Consider the following 20,551-nt stretch of genomic DNA (forward strand, 5'->3'; position numbering starts at 1 on the left):
GCACTTTACCTGGGGAAACTCATTTAATATTTTCAACAACTCTGTGAAATTGCTATTAACAACTACATTTTATAGATAAGGAAACTGAGGTACAGAAAAATTAAGTTATCTTGCCCAAGGTTACACTGCTAGACTATGGTTTGCTGATGTTTGAAGCCAGGCAGTCTGTTGTTAGAGCCAGTGCTCTTTACCACTCTGCCATGTTGCTCCTGTGAACCTAGAAAAGGACATTAAAAGGCTGATGTACTTCACTCATGGGGACCAAGGAGCAGCCAAGTAAATGTGATATTTCTCTCTACAGGCCTCTCCACTCAGGCCATTTGGCGCCGACTATGGGATGAGCTGATGAAGACAAGGCCTTCCAGTTTGGAAGTAAGTTAAGGCACCAGGTAGAACTCTGGCCTGACTTTGCACAGTGAAAGCAGGAATAGCACACAAACACAAGCTGGGTACTGGTAAAGTGCAGGGGCAGGCATGGAATGAATTTGAGAAGAGGTCTCTGATGGCTTGTCATGAAGTTCTTTTCATTTGACATTTGTCACTGACTTGTTCACCATGTTTGCAGGTGACACAAAACAGGGAAAGGTAGTGATCACAATGGATGGCAGAACCTGGATTCAGATCTTGACAGGGCTGGAGCAATGGTCAAACCTAACAAGATGAAATTTAGCAGAATAAACCAACTCTCCACTTGAGTCTAAAAAATTCTAATTGCATGACCTCAGGGTAGTGGGTGGAGGGGTCTGGCTCAGCAGCAGCTAGAATAAAAAAGATTAAGGGGGTTTAGTCTACATTGTGCTAAAGCCACTCATATAATGACTGTATCCTGAGCTGTGTGAACTAATGTAACTATAATGTAGACTGAAAGACAAGGGGGATGATAGACCTGCTTGACTCTGCAGTGGTCAGGCTATCCCTGGAGTATGGAGAAAGAAGTCAAAGCCACATCATGTGAGTCACATTTGGAAGACTGGAGATGTTTTTCCTGAAAAAGAGAAGACTTGGGGAACATGAACTGTCTTGAAATATTTGAAAGAGGGATTAACAGACTCGTTCTGGGTGGAAGCTAAAGGAGGATAAATTTTTGCTAAACTGTAGAATTTTTAAACTCTGAGGTTATTGGTGATGAAACAAGCTAATTCCAGAGGTAATAAGCTTCCCATCACTAAGTGTTTAATAGAGTCTGGATAACCCCACCTGACACAAGGGTACTGTATCAATAGAAGAAGTTTGGCATTGTTGGAGATATTGGACAAGATACTTTTAGGGGTCCTCTTAGCCCTTAGAATAATAAGATTCTATTATTCATTGGTTCAAATATAACTCACTGGAGCTCTCATTTAAACAGAATTCCTTTTACTGCTCCATAGTTCGGTGACAGGACAGATTGAGTTCAATAAACATTTACTCAAACTTACCACATACCACATCTTATGCTGAATATTAGAGGTACAGACACAATCCCTAATCTTGAGGAACTGTCAGTTTAGTGGGGAAATCTGCAAACAAATACGTCATGTATGGTAGGCCAAGTGGTATGATCGAGTGTAGTGAGAAGGTTGAAGGAAAAGGGAGTAAGAAAGTCTTTCCTAGGAAGTAGTATTTGAACTGGGCTTTGTATAGTGAATGAGGCCAAATGACAAGAGAACAAGCTCTTATCAGAAATTGGAGATTTATTTTGTGGGGATACACTAGGTTCAGTAATAACATTCAGCTCCATATCCTTCAGCTTTTCCACTTCTAGATGTAGATGCAGCCCCTGGAGTTCAGCATAATGACATTGAGGCCCAATGAAATTATCAGGCATTATGTATAGGAGTTAGGCCTTATGAGGAAGGGAAGTGGACACAAGAATGTTAAGAAATGGCAACAGCTTCCTGCAACCTTTAAAGAAACATGAGATTCACTTTGTCACAGTGTCTCCCAGGTAGTATGGTTGACTAACAGGTGATGGAGACTGTAATATCTTTCTCTTTGAGAAAGCTTTTTCCACCATTATCTCAAGCTTCCTGGGAAGGAATGTCTATTTGTTATCTGTTTCCTTGTCTCAGAGTATTTCAGAATATATAGGAAGCCCCAGGCCTGGTGGCCTAACAGTCACCTACACAGAAGTCCTGACTTGGAGCATTATATCCATTCCAGAGGGTGTCTGCTTCCACTTCCCACTTTTGCATAACAGTAACCTTCACTTCATTCATAATTCAGACAGTTATTGAGTGACTATTCAGTTCCAGGCACTATGCTAGGTTCTAGGTATACAGTGGTGAGCAAGATAGAGTACCTGGTTGCTTATGGAGCAATAGTATTTCAGACTGTGTAGTACTAGTGTATATGTGTATTAAGAGATCTGCAGAATAAAATAGATATTCTGGAGACAAAGCAATGGGGAAATGAAGGATTATTCAATCAGTGGTTCTCTAGTAACTGGTTAACCATTTGGAAAAAATAAAGTTAGAGCCTCACTTTACAATATACTCAATTTCTATATAGATTAAAGATTACATTGTAAAAAGTAAAAGCACAAAACAGTTTTAAAAAAGAATAAAGGTGACTGGTTATCTAATCTCAGGGTGGAGAGTGCTAGTAAATAGGCAGAACCAAAAAAGAAAATATGGACACATCTGGCCACATAAAATGCCAACACTATAAATACAATTTAAAAGGCACATAAAAGAATGTTTGCAACAATATTTGCAATATAAAAGGATACAGAAGATAAGACAGGCGAACAGTAGAATAAAATGAATACAGATTTGGACAAGTTTCAAAATATACAAAAATCTCCAATAAAGTAAAAAATGTTCAATCTCAATAATAAAAAAAATGGGAAAGTAAAATTATACCTCTTAAATTAGTGAAGTATTGTTTTAATTTGGTTTTGTTTTAAAAGATAATTCCAGGGGTGGGTAGGACTTGCATTTTAATATGCTGGTGGTGGGAGCAGAAATGTTACAACTTTCTTGGTGGGCAATCTGGTGATAATTGTCAAGAGTCTTTAAAATACTCAAATTCTTCAACTAGAAATTTTAAGAAGTATATATCTTATGGTATATAAAATTGAGATACTCATGAAGATTTATTTCCAGATGTTCATTACAGCAAAGTTTAATATAAAAAGCTAGAAACAATTTAAGTATTCAATAATATAGAAATTATTAATATAGTACATCCATATTTTCAAAATATTAATAAAGTCATTCTAAAAATATTTAAATACGTGGTGGTAAAAATGTTTAATGATGTGGTGATATTTAATGTTTAAAAAAAAAGCCCAGCATTTGAAACTGTTCAGAATTGTCTCAGTGTTATAAACACAAATACCTATAGCTCATCACATATACATATACACTCCAAAAAGTTGGTTTACACATGATTTTTGATTTGCTTCCTTATAGTTCCACAAACAATATTTCTGTTATCAGAAAAACAGTGGACGATATATAGTTTATGAGCATTTGCAGGCTCTAACAATTTAGTACAAGAAAATATTTAGCTCTCCCTAGTTTGTACACACTTCTTCCTTCCCTACCAGTACCTGAGCTGCCAGCCCATTGTGGATGGGCCAAGGACTGATTGTGTTGGTAAGCAAATGTCATGTCACCTCTTTGGTGGTGCCTTACTTCCCCTACTCTCCCCCAAAAGAAAGTATTTAAATCACTTTGCATTGTCTGAACCATAGTGTATGAACTATAGTGTACAGGTCCACAAAATGAGTGGTTTGGACTAGATCTTTCAGGTATTTTTCAGCTTTGAAGTTTTAGCATAGAATCTTCTACAAGGTGGTGATGGAATAAAATGCATCTGCTTTTATTTGTGAATTCACAATTCAATCTGTGAATTGCTATCTGCTTATGCATTAATTCATGAGAAAGAAGCCATTGCAATAGTCGTCAACTAATTTTACATACATACTCATTTAATTTTCACAACAACTCTGTCATGTAGGTATAGTTTTGTTCCTCAGTTTACAGATGATGAAACTGAGGCAGAAAGAGGAAAAGTGACTTACCTAAGGTGACAGTTCATGAATGGCTGACCGGACATTCAAGTTGAGGCAGTCTGGCTCTGGAGTGCATGCTCTTAATCACTATGTCATGCTGCTTTCACTGTGGTTATCACAGGTCTGGGGTGTTCCAATTTCAAATATTCTCTCCTATTGTCTTTGTAAACCAATAAAATGTCTGAAAAACCCTAGTATTTAGTTACCTAAAGTTCATATTCCACATGCCTTATAGTCGGAAACAGCCACAATATCTTGGTTCATGTTCACATATTTGTCCATATTTTAGGCCCAGATCTCATGGTAACCATCTATTTCACTTGTGAAGTTGAAGCCTTGCTAGGGATACCTGCAAGTATTTTTCAAGGCTGTGTGGGCCAGCAAATGTGTGAAAAAAGTGCTAGAATGAGGCAGGATTAAAGGATTCAGGAATACCCTCTTAGCTTCCACTTAAGGCTGAGTAGAGATTTGGTTGCCAGGTATTTTTTTCTGCTGCCCTCAGGCCCCCACACTGCTGCTGGACGGGCCTTTCTCACTTGTTGCTGCCATGCAGTTAGCTTAAACATGAAGTCGTCCCTAATTATTACCACAGCAGGGTCTTGGGGAATAGCTAGGGCAAAAGGAATGACACTTTTGCCTGAGAATAGGGGCCCACCTCCTGCCTGCCAAGAACCTCATATAAACTGAGGGTCAGTCTGGTATGAGGGAATGCATGGAGGCAGGGTAGATACCAAAGGAAGTATCTTATTTTTAGCCTTTGGGAACCTCAGGCCCCACTACCTTCAGGTTGAATAAGCACCCTGCTTAACAGGCTCTGCCTCCATCCAGTCCATTTCACATTTCCCATGTGGGGTAATTATTATCATTAACAACAGAAGTTACATTTTGTATTTTACAGTTTACAAGGTGCTTTAAACTTGCACTGTCTCATTTGATCTTCACAACAAACCTGTGAAGCAGGTGATATTATCCACATTTTACAGATGAAGAAAGAGGTTTAAAGAGGTCCAGAGTATAGTGGCAGAGCTGGCACTTTTATCAAAGTCATCAGACTTTCTATGCACCTTAGGAGAGAATGGGGACTTAGAGAAATACTTAGAGAAATATCAATATTTGTCTCAATGTGTCCTTTGGGGGTAGGTAGCAGTAATTCCTAATCTCTGATATATACATCAGAATCATCTGGGGAAGGTTTAAAAAATAAAGATGCATGGACCTTACCTCAGATGTAACATAATATAATCACCAAGTCTGGGTACATGGCATATGAATTTTGGGAAAAAGCTCCACAGTAAATTCTGATGTATATCAAAGCTTAAAAATCACTTGTGGAAAAAAAAAATCACTTGTGTTCAGTTCTTCTAAATGTATCAGAATAGCCTGATGAAATCTCATACCCATCAAAGCAAAGTATTGCCTTGGAGAAAACTAAGGCACTAGTTTTCTAGTTGCTGCCTCCTCTCCAGGGATTTCTAATCTGGTTGGGATGAGATGTGTATACAGGAAGAGACTCAACACCATGAGACATATGTACCAACATCTAAGACCTGAGTAGTCAGTATCAGAGTACCAACATGAGAGGTAGGGGGGAGGGGTAGAAAGTGGGGCAGACACTCAATGAGACGAACAGCCTCAAAGAGCAAAATGTTGGTAGGTCTTCATGAAGTCTATTTGATCTGGCAATGGAGAGCAGTTCTGGCAGAGGTAGGAGAGGAAAAAGAAGGCACGTTTGGGTCAGTGAGGTGACCAGTTTCGCCAGAGCAAAGCATTCATGAGCAAGGTGTGGCAGATAAAGCTTCTCAGGTAGGCAGAGGCTATATTGTGGACAGCTTTCCCTGCCAGCGTGAGGAACTTCAAATGTGTTGCAGCACTGATCCCCTAAGCAGTGGGGAGACATTAGGGGTTTTAAAGGAGAATAATGTAATCAGAGTTTTGTTTTTTAATACAAAGGTGAACCCAGTGGACTTGTGCAAAAGTTTGGGAAGGGGAACAAGCAGAGGAATCAGGAAGCTAATGAAGTAGCCAGGTGTCTGAACAAAGGTGGTAGTGTTAAGAATGGAAAGTTAGGATCAGGTTCTAAAAACGAGTGTGGAAGAACTTACAGGGTTGAATGTTTCACTTGGGAGGCACTATAGTAATAGTCTCTGGAACCAAATTTCCTGGGTTCCAATCCTTTTTTTTGGCTATGCCGTGTGGCTTGTGGGATCTTGGTTCCCCGACCAGGGATTGAACCTGGGCCCTCAGAAGTGAGAGCTCACAGTCCTAACCACTGGATCACCAGGGAATTCCCTCCTGGGTTCAGATCCTAATCCTGCTCCTTAACTGTGTAACCACAGGCAATAACATTTGTGCCTTGGTTTTCTTACCTGTAAAATGGATCTAATAGTAATATATACCTCAAAGATGCGAGGATTAAATGAACTTGCATACATTATTTAGAATGTTACCTGGCTCAGTAAACAGCTAGCTATTGGAAGGAAGGAAACTGGGTTCCATGGGTAGCACTTAGTATCACAGCTGTTTGGAATGTTCTCTGCTTTCAGAGCGTGACCTGTTGGCGAGCCAAGTTTATGGAGGCCTTTTTTTCCCATGTTCTACGTGGGACCATTGATGTGTCTTCTGACAGGCGTCTTTGTGACCAGCGCTTCTCACCTCTCCTGCATAGCTCCCGCCATGTCCGGCAGCTCACCATCTGCAACATGCTGCAGGGTGCGACTGAGCTGGTGGCTGAGCCCAATCGCAGGGTTCTGGAGACCCTGGCCAGTTCCCTGCACACCCTCAAGTTCCGCCACCTGCTTTTCTCTGATGTGGCTGCTCAGCAGTCACTTCGGCAGCTGTTGCATCAGCTTATTCACCATGGGGCTGTCAGCCAGGTGTCGCTGTACTCCTGGCCTGTACCTGAGTCAGCCCTTTTCATTCTTATCCTCACCATGAGTGCTGGCTTCTTGCAGCCAGGCCCCGGTGGCCCACCCTGCCGCCTCTGTGGAGAGGCCTCCCGAGGCCGGGCCCCATCCCGAGATGAAGGGTCCCTCCTGCTGGGCTCACGCCGGCCTCGCCGGGATGCTGCTGAGCGATGTGCTGCAGCCCTGATGGCCTCCCGGCGGAAGAGTGAAGCCAAGCAGACGGCCAGAGGCGCACCTGCCGCTCGGGTAACACGCCGGAGCACACAGGAGAGCCTGACAGCAGGCGGGACAGACCCTAAGAGGGAGCCGCTCCCTCCAGCCACTTCCCATGAGGCTCCTGGCACCAAACGCCCACCCTCTGCTCCAGCCACCACCTCCTCTGCCTCTGCTTCTTCTTCCACATCCTCATCTAAACGGGCTCCAGCTAGCTCAGCCCCACAGCCTAAGCCCCTAAAGCGTTTTAAGCGAGCTGCAGGGAAGAAGGGTGCTCGCACCCGTCAGGGGTCTGGTGCTGAATCTGAAGACCTATATGACTTTGTTTTCATTGTGGCGGGTGACAAAGAGGATGGGGAAGAGATGGAGATCGGGGAAGTGGCTTGTGGAGCACTGGATGGATCAGATCCCAGTTGCCTGGGGCTTCCAGCACTGGAGGCCTCCCAAAGATTCCGCAGCATTTCCACCTTGGAGCTCTTCACGGTTCCACTCTCCACAGAGGCGGCTCTGACACTGTGCCACCTGCTGAGCTCCTGGGTGTCTCTGGAGAGCCTCACACTCTCCTATAATGGTGAGTGTCCTGAAGGGGCAGGGGTTGGGTCTCCCAGCAGCACCAGCTGTGTGCCCAACCCTGTGGAGGGGAATAGGGGGTATGATCAGGAAGCTGCCTCCTCACAGGGAGGCAGAAGGCACACACATGATATAGTGGCAGACTGTCGGTGCTAGAGAAGATGAACACAAGGTCTACAGGCTTGATTTAGTTGGAAGCAGGGGTTCCTGAGGGACAATGAGAATCTGAAGAATGAGCCTACCTTAGATATGGTAGGCAAACCAAGGACAGGTGGGAGAATATAGTGTATACAGGGCCAACCAGGACTGAGGTTGGATCTCACTAGTCATACCAAAGCAGCTATATAAAAAGGTGTGGGATACTTTTTTTTTTTTTTTTTTTTAAATCAGACCAGCAACCTGCAAAACAGCCCTCAGTTCTTTCCCATCTGGTTGTGCCCAGCTAGCCAAATTTCAGTTCTGGCTAAATCCAGCAATCTGCCTAGGTTGCTGAACACTGCTAGAGAAAGTCACACAACTGCAGACTGGTGCTACTATATACATTCATGGTCATCATCCTCATATGAACCCTGTCTGCAACATCAGTTCCATTCCTACCCTACCACTTCAAACCCTTCTTTTCCTCTCAGCAGATGACCACCTACTTCACAGAAAATAGAAGACATCACACACGAACTCCTTCAACTTGTTAACCAACCTAGAAACTTCCTACACCTGCACTCCTCCTTTCTTCCTTCATCACAATGGGAGAAATGGCTGCCCTATCTAAGGCTAACTCTTCTGCCTGTGCTCTGGATACATACCCTCTTACCTCCTTAGGAAAGCACATTTTTCAAATGCCTCAATAAGAGCTAACTTTTATATACCGCCTACTATGCATCTGGCATATTTTAAATATTTTTTTAAATTATTTTATTATTTTTGGCTGCGTTGGGTCTTCATTGCTGCACGCGGGCTCTGTCTAGTTGTGGCGAGTGGGAGCTACTCTTTGTTGCGGTGTGAGGGCTTCTCATTGCAGTGGCTTCTCTTGTTGCAGAGCGTGGGCTCTAGGCGCGCAGGCTTCAGTAGTTGTGGCTCGCGGGCTCTAGAGTGCAGGCTCAGTAGTTGCAGCACACGGGCTTAGTTGCTCCGCGGCATGTGGGATCTTCCCGGACCAGGGCTTGAACCCGTGTGCCCTGCATTGGCAGGCGGATTCTTAACCACTGCGCCACCGGGGAAGCCCCTTTAAATATTCTTTAACTAATTTAATCCTTACAATTCTGAGGTCAAGTGACTTGCCCAGGATAAGTTAGTAAATTGTAGAGCTAGAATTCAAACCCAGGTAACCTGGCTCCAGAACTCATGCTTATAAACCACTTAATGCTGCCTCTCTTCTCTGAATCACGTATCCACCAAAAACTACCACCACCACCGCCGTCTATTCCATTTATTAACTACTGTCCTATTCTTCCATGCCCTTCAGAGACAACCTTAAGAGTCATCTGTGCCCTTTCTCACAGCCACTCCAGCCTTGCTTACACCCTGTCTACTGCATCAAGGACCTCGAGGTGACCAACGTCATCCTTGTTGCTAAGTCCAATATATACCTTTCAGTCCTCATCTTAAATTGATTCTCGGCAGCATCTGCTATTAAGTATTGTCTTCTTCGTGAAATAGTCTCATTTCTACTACCTCAAAATTTTCTGAGTTTTTTTCTCCTCCCTTTCTGGACATTACTTCTCTCTTAATGTTCAGAGATCCTCAAAACTCTCCCAGTTTACACATGCTTCCTGGACTTCGTTTCAAAGACCAACTATGCTGAAGACACCCCCATTTTATGACATTAGCCCAGATCCTCCTCCTAAACTCCAGACCTATTTATCCATCTGACAACTAGATATCACAGGATTCATAAACCACACTCCCCAACCTGAATGCATCTTCTTCCTTCTAAACAGACCTTCCTTCTGTTCTCAGTGACATCACAGATTCAATTGCTCAAAAGAAGCCTGGATTCTCTTACGCCACATATATTTGGCTACCAGGTGGTACAATCTCTCAGATTCATTTATCTCCACATTCTTAATTCAGACTACCATTACCTCTCATCTGGATTCATTTCAGCAGTTCCTTCTGACTCCATACACACCATACAACTCATTTTTTACACCGCAACCCAAGCATTTTCAAAACTGCAAATCTGTCAATCATCTAAAAATTCAATGGCTTCTTGTCACTGTATGTTTTTACTTAGAGGACCATTCATGTTCTTACCCTGCTTACCTCTATAGTTGAATCGTCCCTCCCTCATACTTTACACACCAGCCACATTGAGTATTTCTCAGTTCTTGGAACCTGCCACTCTTTCTCCTTCAGGTCTTGATATGTGCCAAGCTCACTCTGCCAGTCACTCCTCCTCCTTTTAGCCTCTCTTTTATGTTCTTTAGGACTCAGCCAGAGAGTCTTTACTGACGAAAGCTAAATTGGGTGTTAAGTACCCATCCTTTTACTTCCACAGCACTCTACTTCCCCAGTTCCCATCATATGCTTTTGTTATCAGGCTGTATAGGCAGGAACAAGATCTGCTGCTCATGACTACCTAGCAGAAAAACATGCTTACCAGGTGCTTACCATGGGTAAGGTTTAGTTGAATGAATGAATCAAAAGGAGCCTGCTCAGTCCAAGGAGAGATACAGGTGTGGCTTCCAAGGAATTATTTGCTCTGTGGCATTAAGCAACTGCCCTAACCTTTCTGGATCCTACTCCCTTCTGTGGGATGTGGTTATTGTTTTCGGCCCTATTCCCACCCAATGAATTTAAAAGTATTCCCTACTGGATCACTGTCACTCTCCTGCTTAGTTTTCAGATGTTCCCCATGACCTATAGGAAAAGTCCAGAGATCTCTGCTGCTGTCTGGGCCCATCATTCAGCTAGCAGCCACATGCTGTCCCACCACATCCTATCTTCTGTTTTGTGACTGCCCTGACTGATGTTTGAGGGCATGGCCCAGTAGAGGCGGCATCAGTAAGCTGGTTACCTGAGGAAAAAGCAAGACAACGGATGAATAGCTGAGAATGATTTAAAATAATCTGACCCAAAGCTCAGATTTGGTAGTTATCAACAGAAATATTTGGAGTTGTATCTGAGTATTACCCCTACTGATACTCCCACATGACTGACCCAATCTCTTTCCTGCCATAGGCCTGGGCTCTAATATCTTCCGCCTGCTAGATAGCCTGCGGGCCCTGTCAAGCCAGGCTGGATGCCGCCTCCGTGCCCTGCATCTCAGTGACCTGTTCTCACCACTGCCCATCCTGGAGCTGACACGTGCCATTGTGCGAGCCCTGCCCCTGTTGCGGGTCCTCTCTATTCGTGTCGACCACCCTAGCCAGAGGGACAACCCTGCAGTACCAGGGAATGCAGGGCCCCCTAGCCACATAATTGGGGATGAGGAGATACCAGGTGAAGTACTATGCGCGTGTGTCTATCTCCACAGACGTGTGCAGGTCTATTTGTGTGGGGAAGGCAAAAGATCTCTAATCCAGGCCAGTCACCACACATTCCTGGCTTTTCTGTAATTTGTTACCTTTAGAGCCTGTTCTTAAAGATAACCATGGGTTGGATAGATCCCAGACCAACACTAGCCCCGTAGGGAGTGACTATGGCAGATCTGTCTCCAGAAAGGGGTCTGAACCAAGAACAGACCTGACCGTTAGACTAGATTGGGTCCCCATGCTGTATGTCCCCTTAGTTCCTGCATGTCTCATATGCCACCATGCTGCATACTCTACTCTACTTGTGTCTGATTAGTTGTGTTCTTGGATTAAAAGCACCGTTAAGGACAAGGACTAAATCGGATATTAGCATACTGCCTCGCATATAGTAGGCACTCAAGGACAAGTAGACGAGTAAATGATTTTTCAGTGAATCCTTTAAGGACAGGATGGGACCTGCAATGGGAGAGAAGTAGCAATGGCCAGCTGTAATCTTCTCTCCCTACCATATCCAGAAAACTGCCTGGAACAGCTGGAGATGGGATTTCCACGGGGAGCCCAGCCAGCCCCACTGCTCTGCTCTGTACTGAAGGCCTCAGGTTCTCTGCAGCAGCTGTCCCTGGATAGTGCCACCTTTGCCTCTCCCCAAGATTTTGGGCTTGTGTTGCAGACACTCAAAGGTAGGACCCAGTTAGAATGGTAAAGGGAGAATAGAAGGGGACTTTGCATTGTTCTTTGAGAACACTAAGGTCCATAAACTTTCCCGATCCAGAGTACAACTTAGCTCTGAAAAGGCTGAGCTTCCACGACATGAATCTGGCTGACTGTCAGAGTGAGGTGCTGTTTTTGCTCCAGAATCTGACTCTTCAAGGTAAGTTCATCCAGAGCCTGGGGCATTCGTGGGTCCTCACTGCAGATCTGCCACGGTCTCACTGAAGGAGCAAGCCACTGTTCTTTTCTTGGCCTTAGGTCAACTATAAAATGATCACAGAACCTGCATCACCTTCCTTCTAAAGGGTCCCCTACTCAACTCTTCCTATACTAAACATGGGAAATTACTCACTTGGAGAGTGCTTCACCTAAAAGTTTTTCTTACCTTCCAGTGGCTGACAAATGATGGTGGTGGGAAGGGATAAATGTGCTGCCAGGAGCCCCCTCATAGACTTGTAGCTAATGCCCACCCCTGCATAGAAGGAAGTGGATGGAGGTCTGTGCAGAGAGCCTCCCCTGTAGGCTCAATCTCTGGTTTGAATACTGACTTAGTTGCAGCCTTGCTTGGGGTTTTGGACAAATTATTTTCTCCTTCTGGGACTCTCTAAAATGCTCATATACCCCTTGCTAAGGCCCTGGGGCCGGAGAGGCAGCACCAGTTCTCATCCTGCCATCAGAACTTATTCCACTTTCTCTTGACAGAGATTACCTTCTCCTTCTGCCGTCTGTTTGAGAAGCGCCCGGCCCAATTTCTGCCTGAGATGGTTGCTGCTATGAAGGGCAACTCCACACTGAAGGGCCTCCGGCTGCCGGGGAACCGCCTGGGTGGGGGCAGGGCCCTGAGGAGGGAGAGGGGGAAGGAGCCAGTCCTTTGACCTAGAAATTCAGTGGGTGAAGGCATACACCTCTCCACTGGGAAGACGGGGGTTGGGATATAGTTGTGCTGGGGCTTTAGGAGTCTGGGCTTCTCCCCAGCCAGAACTGGGTTGGGATATCCTTGTTCCCTGTTCTTGGGTAGAGGTGATGAGTATTTCTCCCCTTCTCCCCAGGGAATGCTGGCCTACTGGCCCTGGCAGATGTATTCTCAGAGGATTCATCCTCCTCTCTGTGTCAGCTGGATATCAGGTACATGTGGGTGTGGGGAAGGTGAAGGGAGGGCAACGACAAGGGATGGAGCTGCAGGGACACAGACCAGGGATTAGTTGACTCCTGGGTGTCTAATCCTTCTCACCCCTACCAGTTCCAACTGCATCAAGCCAGATGGGCTTCTGGAGTTTGCCAAGCGGCTGGAGCGCTGGGGCCGTGGGGCCTTTGGTCACCTGCGCCTCTTCCAGAACTGGCTGGACCAGGATGCAGTCACAGCCAGGGAAGCCATCCGACGGCTCCGCGCCACCTGCCATGTGGTTAGCGACTCGTGGGACTCATCCCAAGCCTTCGCAGATTATGTCAGCACCATGTGATGGGCCCATGCCTCACAGGCCCATACTCAGTACCATCAGCTTGCAGGGGCTGAGGCATGGGCTGCCCAGAACTCCCAACCACCAATTCTATCTTTCTCTTTCTGTCACCTTTTTTCTCCTTCTTCCTTTTGCCCTTGCACTGAGGTCTTGGACGCCTTGATGGGGCCCAGCAAAGGCATTCCCACAACTGGGTTTAGAACCTTTGGGCTCCTTACTCTACCCTGGGCCAGGAGGTCACAGTGGTCATTAATCACTGAGGACAGCCCCCACCCCCTTCCCTGCCCCAGGGTTCCTGCTTTCCCTCCTCAAGCAGTTACCCAGGCTTTAGTGAAGTGTAGGAGTGCCCACTACCAGGCCTCTCCTCTACTGGGCTCACCATGCTGCTCCCAGGCCTCAGTCCCTTTCATACCTTTATTCCTTTCTTTTTTTTAACCAAAAAAGTTTTTCTTATAAAATAAATTTTGGGCAAACATCATGCAGCCCTTCTTGATGATTTTTCTCTCAGAGAACAAAATTCAACAGTGCCCTATGGGGCAGGGAGCCCCCTTTCCCCAACTTCTTCCTCTAACAGCTACACACCAGACCAGCTGTTATCAGTGGAGGCCCTGCTGCTCCTCATGGGAATGCTGGTGGAAGACGAAGGTGATGGCAGTGGAAGCAGCATCCCAGGCAGCCTGGAGTACCTCATCCTTGAGCCCCCGCTTATCAGTGCTATGGTTCCACTGAGCCAGGTCTGAAGTGCAGTCAGAACCATCAGGGGGTGGCCAGACCTGGTGGTTGTTGACACAGCGGCGGCAGTGCAACCTGCGGGCAGAGGACAGAGCTGCGGTTACTGTAGATCCCATCTCCATGCTGTGTAGGGTGTTCAGAGGTAATGGCCAGCAGGGCACTCCACCCACCTGTCATGTGTGTCACTGGGGCTAGCCTCATCCAGGGTAAACAGCTCCTTCAACTCGCCTAGAGAGAAGTGCCGCTCCACATCCTGCTCCTCGTCCACCACACAGCTGCTCAGTGCCTTCTTGTGGCTCTGACGCTGAAAGATCTTCTCCTCAATGGTTCCTGCCTGGGGGTGGGGGGTAGGGGTGGAAGCCAGGGCTAAGTCACCTCCAAACATAGGGGGCAGGAAAACCCAGGGGTTGAAACTATAGCCACCCAAGAGAAGGGGAGATGAAAGAGAAGAGTCTTGCAGCAATAACTCTGTTCATCTAAGCCAGCAGTCCGCAACCTTTTTGGCACTAGGGAATGGTGGTTTCGTGGAAGACAATTTTTATACAGACTGGTGATGGGTGGGTGGGGGGGGGTGGGGAATGGCTCAGGTGGTTAACACGAGCAATGGGGAGCCCCAGATGAAGCTTTGCTCACTTGCTGCTCACCTCCTGCTGTGCGGCCCAGTTCCTAACAGGCCGTGGACCAGTTCTAGTCCCCGGCCCAAGGGTTGGGGACCCCTGATCTAAGCCCATTTTCCCAGTCTATCTTTTGGGAATATGACTTGTGCATGTCTGCCCACCCAGGATATTTTCTGTGCCAATGGAGGATTCCAGGGCCTCGCTAAATTTCTTCAGGGTGGGCTGAGGTTTGTCTGCAGCAGCAGATCTCCACACCAAGTCCAAATCTCACTCACTCAAGTAAATGTCATTTCAGTATCCTATGCCAGGCCCTGTGCTAATGCCAGGATACAAAGAAGAATCCAATATGATCCTCATTCTTAAACTCATAGACTACTGTGGGAGAGAGAGAGACATATAATTGGTACAATGATAGAAATCTGTATAGGATACCCAGGGACCCACAAGAGGGATGGTGGAATGGAATAATGTTGAAAAGCTTGAAAGTAAGGATTATTCTTGAGCTGAATCTTGAAAAATGAATAGATGGTTTACAAGGAAAGAGAGAAGGCATTCCACGTATAAGAACAAAATCAATAAGCCTGGCCTATTAGAGGACTATGAGGAGTCTGGCCTGTCTAGAGGATGGTAGGAGTACAGTACATAAGAGCTGGGACTGAGAAAGCCCCATACTGGAGAAACTTGGATGCCAGGCTAAAGAGCTTGGCCTTGTCTTGGAAGTGAAAAGCAAAGTTAGAATTTTTGGAAAGCTCATTCCAGAAGTAGTTGTGAAGAATGGGTTATGATAAGACCAAAGGTAAAGAATTAGGGAGTCAGATGACTATGATTTTAGTATGGGATGGAGAGGAAGGTTAGATTAAGGAAATTTTGAGAAGGTAAAATCAATGGTTTAATTAGAATCTGGTTAGGAAACAGAGAATGGTCCAGTAGGATGATATCCAGATTTGGGTTGGGTGGATAACAGAGCCATTAAATGACAAAATTCAGAAGGGGATACTCGTAAGACATTTAAGTAGAAATATACAGTAGGTGATGGAAATATGGGTCTAGAACTCAGGTAAGAGATCTGGGCTAAAAAGTTAATTAGAGACTTGTCAATATAATGAGTGCATATAATCACAGTGGTAGGAAAACCAGAGTGGAGTTTCCAAAGAGAAAAGAATTTTAAGATTTGTAGCCAACAGTGTCAGATATACAAAGAAGAAAAATCAAGAGTCTCTTGTTTTAGCAATTAGGAAGCCAATACATCGAAAGCAGGTTCAGTGGCATAACTGGTGAGATAAGTGAATAGGAGATGAGATGAAGTAAATCTGTAGGCTTTGGAAAAATCTGACAGTGAATGAAAAGTAACCCAAGGTAGTCACTGCAATAGGACAGAGGGTTGAGAAACTTGTTTTTAAGGTGAGAGCTACTTGACAATGTTTACAGACTTCAGGGAAATTAAGGATAAACTGATCAACTAAGAGAGGAAAGGATAGGAAAAGGGTCTAGAGCAGAGCTGGAATGATAAGCCTCGAACAGAGAGGAAGGAAATGATTTTCCTTTGAGAATAGAAGGGAAGAGCAGGTGTAAAGACTGACAGAGAGAGGAAGTTAGGCAAGAGAATTTAAGCTTGGTAGCCTACATTTTCTCTGTGAAGTAGAAGACAAAGTCTCTCCAGAAAGAAGGAAAGACAGGGCCAGGTAGGAAGCTTGAGGAAAATGGTGAAGGCTTGAAGTAGCTGGTGAAGGAAATGAGATATGGCCCCGCTCAAAATGGACAATTAATCTGTGGTAGCGCCAATCTGTAAACGCAAGCTGTATCTGGCGCAGAAGCTGAAGCTGAGAACAGCTACAAGGATCCACATGGAGTAGGTATTAGGGGAAGAGTGGCTGAAAGGATGCACGATGAGAATCAGGCTGAATAGAAAGGGAAGCCAGACTGGGAGGAGCTGGGGCGGGCGTAACTAGGGACATGAGGTTGAAACAGATATAGGAGGTATGAGAAAGCTGGAAGGACAGGAAATGAGAGTAGAATGATAGGTATTAATTAAAGTTCTGGGTACTGTGTAGTTTGGGTACTGTTACAAGTTCCATACTGTGGCCTTTGGAATAATGAGAGTAAAAAAAATGAGGGGGAGGACTTCCCTGGTGGCACAGTGGTTAAGAATCCGCCTGCCAATGCAGGGGACATGGGTTTGAGCCCTGGTCCGGGAAGATCCCACATGCCACGAACCAACTAAGCCCGTGCTCCACAGCTACTGAGCCTGCGCTCTAGAGCTCACGAGCCACAACTACTGAGTCCGCATGCCTAGAGCTGAGCTCTGAAACAAGAGAAGCCACCGCAATAAGCCTGTGCACCACACCAAAAAGCGGGCCCCACTCACAGCAACTACAGAAAGCCCGCAAGCAGCAATGAAGACCCAATGCAGCCAAAAATAAATAATTTTTTTTTTTTAAAAAGGGACTTCCCTGGTGGTGCAGTGGTTGGGAATCTGCCTGCCAATGCAGGGGACACGGGTTTGAGCCTTGGTCCGGGAAGATCCCACATGCTGCGGAGCAACTAAGCCCGTGCGCCACAATTACTGAGCCTGCGCTCTAGAGCCCGGGAGCCACTACTGAGCCCGTGTGCCACAACTACTGAAGCCCACGCGCCTAGAGCTTGTGCTCCGCAACAAGAGAAGCCACTGCAATAAGAAGCCCGCTCAACACAACGAAGAGTAGCCCACACTCGCCACAACTAGAGAAAGCCTGCACGCAGCAACAAAGATCCAAGGCAGCCAAAAATAAATAAATAAAAAATAAAGTTAAAAAAAAAAATGAGGGGGAGTTAAAGAGGTCATCAGAGATGAAGTCAAGGAAACGTGAAGGCCAGAGTGCTGGAAAATTGCATGGTCCTTGAAGTCAGCCAGGATGATAGCTGGATTTGGGGAAGAAATGAAGACTGAACTGGTATCCAAAGTTGTTGATGAATTAGGTGAACAGCAGAAGGTAGATGACTGTAGCAAGGAAAAGAGGGTAGTCAAGACAACATAAGCTTCAAAAGAGGTACTATAGGATGGATGGTCTGACTGATCACTGAGAACTTGGAGAATGCCAATACCACTTCTTAGCCCCGTGGGACACTGGGTGTGAGAAGACTACAAGGCAAGTGGTACAGAAGAAATCAGGTGTAAGAGAAAGCAAGTGTCCTGTGAAAAGGATGAGGCCACAGGGGAGTTTGTTAACTACTGCACAGGCATCCATTGGGCATAGTAAGAAGGATCTGAGGAACAGGGTGGTGAGAGAGGGAGAGAAAAGAAGAATAAAGAGCTCCAGGCTAAGCCCATAGCCTGGCCACTGTTACGGGCAGAGGGGCCAAAGAGAGGCAATAAGAAACAACCCAAGGTGGTCCTGAAAGTCTTATTCCACGACCCACACCTACGCTGACCATTATCACCATCCTTACAGAGAGCAGGCGATAGATATAGCAAGTCTTCTTTTGACCATCACGCCAGACCCGGGCCATGGCTTGTTCATCATTGGCTGGGTTCCAGTCAGGGTCAAACATGACCAGTCGGTTAGCCCCAATGAGATTGAGGCCACAGCCCCCAGCTTTGCTGCTCAGCATGAAGACAAAGTCAGGACTCTGGAAAGAGAAGAAGGAGAAAAAGAACCACTTACAGCCCAAACTAAGAATCTTGCTCAGCCCAGCCAACTGTTCTCTCATGTGCAGACCAATTGTGAGGACTACCAGTTTGCCTACCTACCAGCCAGTTTACCAGCCCACAAGGTCAGTTCCCAGTACAGCCATCGCCAACCAATCAGCCTAACCCTACCACACCCACCAGAAAAAAAATGTCAAGAGAGACCTAAAGCAGAGCCCCTTTGTAGATTCTCTGTCAACCCTTAGTTCTGATGTTATTGCATTAGTGGTGTGGGGACAGGAGCTGTGCACTTACGGACGGATTGTTGAAGCGCTCCACAACCTTGGCTCGCTTCTTAATGGACATTGTGCCATCCAGGCGAACATATAAGTACCTGAAGGGGAATCCAAAGATCAAATCATGAAGGAAGCAGAGCCCCCTTGGAGCCAGAGCTACTGAAGGGACTGAACTAACCATGCTTGAAGGCTGTTCATATACAGCCTGAAACCCTAAACTCCCAAAGGGAGTGGCAGGGAGCTAAGGGCTAGGACTGTCCTGTGGAGTATGTGAAGGAACTATTCTGCTTGGAGATGGAGTTATGGCCATTGCAGCAATAAAGGAACAGACATCTTCTGGAAAGTCCCTCCTGCATCCACATCTTGGTCCATATCCACCAATCAGAACACCTACTTTTCCTAGGGGTACAGTAGGAGAGGTACCCCTTTGACAGCTCTTCCCTACCTTCGGGCCCGGCAGAGTTTCTCAAAGAGGTCCAATGTCTGAGTGTAATTGGACACCAGCACTACTTTGTCACTGCTGCGACTTCTGGTCACCGCCAGAATGTAATCAAGGACCAGCATCTTACCTGGGGAGATCAACAACCATCAGCACCCAATGGGCCATCCCAATGGCCCAGGATTCTTACTCTTGATATCCTGCCGTGAGACAGAATAGATCTAGCACAAAGAGACAACCTCCCACCCCTCTTCCCAGAGGAGCCCAAAGACTGGTAGGAAAGGACTCACCTGACAGCTGAGGCTCTAGAGCCTTGGAGCTATACCCAGGGGGAAATATGTCCAAGGTACCTTCAAAGCCATCCTCTTCCTCCACACACTTGTCATAGATTAGAGCTGGATCTGAAAAAAACTCCAAAATGCCAGCTACATTGCTTTCAGAAGTTTCCACTTCAATGCTCATTAGAACGCCCTCTAGAAGCCTACCCAGACCTTCCTCAGCACCAGATTTGCTTGTTTCCAAATCCCAGTGTGCAGTCAGTGCCACCTGGGATCATGAGTGGACAATTTTGCTCACTAGTGTGTTCTGTGTTCTCCCAACAAGAGGCGAGCTATACCAGACAGGGAAAAGTTTGTTATTTTTCCCCGTCCAATATTTTATATGCATGTGTGTGTGCACACACTCTCACGCACAGTCCTATATATTCCAAGCATCAAGCATGGGTCAGGCAAAGGATAAGCTAAATTTTCCAAAGCAAAAGGTCTGGTTTAGAGTACACAATACATGAGCTCATGCCTTGTGGAGGCATAGAATTACATGTGGCCTCTATGAGGACTATGGACAAGTTTTAGTGAAGGTGGTTGAACTACCTTCCTTGCTCACTCTCACAGAGGACCGCGGCGCACGGATCCAACTCACGATTACATAGTTTCTTTAGTGAAGTGATGGAAGAAAGAGAAGACACACTCATCTTGCCCTCACACAACTCTTCCGCTGGCTTGGCCTGTCTCAAAAACCTCTTGTATAATTCAGTCTGAAGGGGTGTCAGCCTGAAAAAGAAAAAAAAAAAGGAGCTGGGTCAGCAGGAAATGCTGGACCACACTTCTGCCCTCTAAGGACACACTGAGAGCCCAGCCATACCTCAGGGACTGAGCTTTTACCCACTCACTCCACACCCCTCAGTTGAGTTTAGTACCTACAACAAACCACCTGCTCGATCTTCACAGGCAGATATTTAGAAAGGATATCAGATGTCCTCCGTATCAGGCACCTGGGAGAACAAGATAAAAAGACAAGGGGCTGATAAAACTGCCACGCTAATACCAGAATAAAAGCTACCACCCAAAGGACCAAGACTGATTTTCTTTTGTAGTATCAAATGTCAGAAACCCATAAGCCCTATGGCAAAGATATCTATACCAGGGTCTCAGTCACGGGAACAGAGACCCTTTCAAACAGTCTAGCTCAGACAGACAACTCTCTCTTTGCCTTCAAAAGGTCAGCTGCCTTTCAAGAGAAGGCAGAGGTCTACTAAGC

The 20,551-nt window shown here is 45.8% G+C and overlaps 2 protein-coding genes across 4 annotated transcripts in view; one reads left to right on the forward strand and one right to left on the reverse strand.

Annotated features, from left to right (window-relative positions):
• Nucleotides 1-13,805, forward strand: part of LRRC41 (leucine rich repeat containing 41) — a 19,173-nt gene extending 5,368 nt beyond the window's left edge. The window contains exons 3-10 of one of the 2 annotated variants that reach the window (XM_029228536.1): nt 302-372; nt 6,544-7,687; nt 10,867-11,127; nt 11,675-11,839; nt 11,932-12,030; nt 12,573-12,695; nt 12,920-12,995; nt 13,111-13,805. In XM_029228536.1, coding sequence (XP_029084369.1) covers nt 302-372; nt 6,544-7,687; nt 10,867-11,127; nt 11,675-11,839; nt 11,932-12,030; nt 12,573-12,695; nt 12,920-12,995; nt 13,111-13,330 — 2,159 coding nt within the window. In that variant the 3' untranslated portion in view covers nt 13,331-13,805. The remainder of the gene's footprint in view (nt 1-301; nt 373-6,543; nt 7,688-10,866; nt 11,128-11,674; nt 11,840-11,931; nt 12,031-12,572; nt 12,696-12,919; nt 12,996-13,110) is intronic. The other variant, XM_029228537.1, reaches the window with a different exon arrangement.
• Nucleotides 13,724-20,551, reverse strand: part of RAD54L (RAD54 like) — a 25,577-nt gene continuing 18,749 nt past the window's right edge. Inside the window, exons 11-19 of one of the 2 annotated variants that reach the window (XR_003794430.1) lie at nt 20,211-20,285; nt 19,934-20,064; nt 19,306-19,416; nt 19,022-19,145; nt 18,596-18,674; nt 18,103-18,282; nt 14,952-15,051; nt 14,230-14,393; nt 14,062-14,134 (exon numbers count right to left, since the gene is read on the reverse strand). Coding sequence is in view for 1 of the 2 variants with exons in the window: in XM_029228538.1 (XP_029084371.1) it covers nt 13,924-14,134; nt 14,230-14,393; nt 18,103-18,282; nt 18,596-18,674; nt 19,022-19,145; nt 19,306-19,416; nt 19,934-20,064; nt 20,211-20,285 (1,075 nt within the window). In the remaining variant the exon portion in view is untranslated. Of the gene's footprint in view, nt 14,135-14,229; nt 14,394-14,951; nt 15,052-18,102; nt 18,283-18,595; nt 18,675-19,021; nt 19,146-19,305; nt 19,417-19,933; nt 20,065-20,210; nt 20,286-20,551 lie in introns of both variants that reach the window. The other variant, XM_029228538.1, reaches the window with a different exon arrangement.

This window comes from Monodon monoceros, unplaced genomic scaffold (assembly GCF_005190385.1).
Source record: "Monodon monoceros isolate NGI ecotype Baffin Bay Population unplaced genomic scaffold, NGI_Narwhal_1 Super_Scaffold_18, whole genome shotgun sequence".
NCBI lineage: Eukaryota > Metazoa > Chordata > Mammalia > Artiodactyla > Monodontidae > Monodon > Monodon monoceros.